The sequence below is a fragment of the Sinocyclocheilus grahami genome, unplaced genomic scaffold, assembly GCF_001515645.1.
Source record: "Sinocyclocheilus grahami isolate Dianchi unplaced genomic scaffold, SAMN03320097.WGS_v1.1 scaffold663.1, whole genome shotgun sequence".
Taxonomy (NCBI): domain Eukaryota; kingdom Metazoa; phylum Chordata; class Actinopteri; order Cypriniformes; family Cyprinidae; genus Sinocyclocheilus; species Sinocyclocheilus grahami.
Genome location: NW_015505842.1, coordinates 21,323 through 23,097, shown reverse-complemented (window position 1 = coordinate 23,097; position 1,775 = coordinate 21,323). Strand labels below are relative to the sequence as shown.

At 37.9% G+C, this 1,775-nt stretch overlaps 1 protein-coding gene across 1 annotated transcript in view; it reads right to left on the bottom strand.

Moving 5' to 3' along the window:
* Positions 1-1,251, bottom strand: part of LOC107558872 (uncharacterized) — a 14,351-nt gene extending 13,100 nt beyond the window's left edge. Inside the window, exon 1 of the mRNA XM_016242561.1 lies at positions 1,176-1,251. Coding sequence (XP_016098047.1) covers positions 1,176-1,251 — 76 coding nt within the window. The remainder of the gene's footprint in view (positions 1-1,175) is intronic.
* Between the last annotated feature and the right edge of the window lie 524 nt (positions 1,252-1,775).

Genomic DNA, 1,775 nt, shown 5'->3' with positions numbered 1-1,775 from the left:
GCTATTTTCACTTAGTGTAAATAGAATCCATTGCTAATACGAGATTTGAAAAGGGAGGGAAAAAAAGCTCGGCAGAAGACGGGATCGAACCCGGGTCGATCACATTAAAAAGCCAATGACACACACTTATCCATCTGCACCACTGGAGCTGATGTTTTATAGCCACTTTTAACTAAATGTAAATATACACTCCGTATTTTTTATTCCATAGTAAGGGCAATTTATACAATACATTTAAACTGAGCTACTTTAATACCATCTCCGAACTTTCTACCACGACTCTGCTGTTCTTCGGCTGGTTCTTCTCTGTATACGGTGATTGACAGATGTCTCGTCCAGTCAGCGGTGAGTAATCCCAAACCAATGGCGCTGTCTCAAACTATACCTACCTCTTCCAGTTTGTCTGATTTGTCGTTGTGTTTTCTGACTTGTTATAATGTTTTCTGAATTGTTATTTTGTTTTTTAGACTTGCATTTGCGTTTGTAATTTATTTTGTTTTCAGAATTGTGATTTGTTCTGCACTTCTCGGCCACCATACCTTTTTCTCGATCGCACTTTAGAAATCATCAGAAATGATATATCAATTGAAAACTTTAAATCTCAAAATTCATCCTTTGAAACCCATTTTAAAATCAAACACTGCATTACCATGAAAATGGTACATCGATATCATGCTACAAAAAGTTTTCGTTCATGAATTATACAAATGTAAGTTTGGATGTGCACTTTCACGTCTATGTGTGACAGTTAAAGGGTTAAAGATGTTTTGAAGATGCAATAACAGTGAATCTCTGTATTAATAATAATAATAAAAAAACTGTAAGACCTTGTACTGTCATTTAACTATGGAAGCCGGTTTCTGCCACTGAATAAAAACTTAAATAAGGTAATTGTGACTTTTTATCTCACAACACGAGTTTTTTTCTCAAGAACAAGTCAGAATTTGTCAGATAAAAAGTCGCGATTTTTTTGTATTTTTTTATTTAGTGGCAGAAACGGCCTTCCATACATTCATAGAGTTGAACCATTTTAAAATTAAATAATACTGCTTGTAAAGCAAAAAAAAAAGGGGGTTAGGGTTTTTATGTATCATTAGCCCACTTAAGACACTGAAAAAGAATTATTGAAAAAGACTGTATTCATATCTAATACAACATAACACATTTCTACTTGCATGCACCCACGACGATCGTCCGCTGGTCCGCCGAGGAGCTCGCAGAGGGGACTTTTGGGGCCACAGTGGTGGACATCTCTGACAAATACAACCTTTTCTTACAGGCGACCCAAGCGGTCTCATAGTAAGTCACCAGAAGAGCGGTCTTTCTTTCTTCCGAGCTTCATTTGAGAGAGATGAGAGTGAACTTCTCAGTCATCACTGAACGCACAGAGCATCCTACCACGGCGAAGGCGTGGCTCATGAATATTAATGACGGTCGGGAGTGGACGCTGCTGGAAGGTTGCTAGGCAACGGGCGACTAATTAATATTCATGAGCGAAGCCTTCGTCGTGGTAGGATTCGTTCGGCGACAGGAACATGTGAAATAGACAAAAATAAAGTTGTGCTTTGTTTATGTGCTCGCAGAGAAATACAGCAACGCACATTCTTCCGAAGAGCGTGTGGAAAGCTACAGAGAGTTATTTACCCGTGCATTAATCTGTTCTCACACCGAACACAAGGACAACTTGAGGGATTCGTGCATGAAATGTGTATTTATTTCTTCTAAATCAATATATATATATAAACAGTCATGAATTTGTGAATCAAGAATATGAT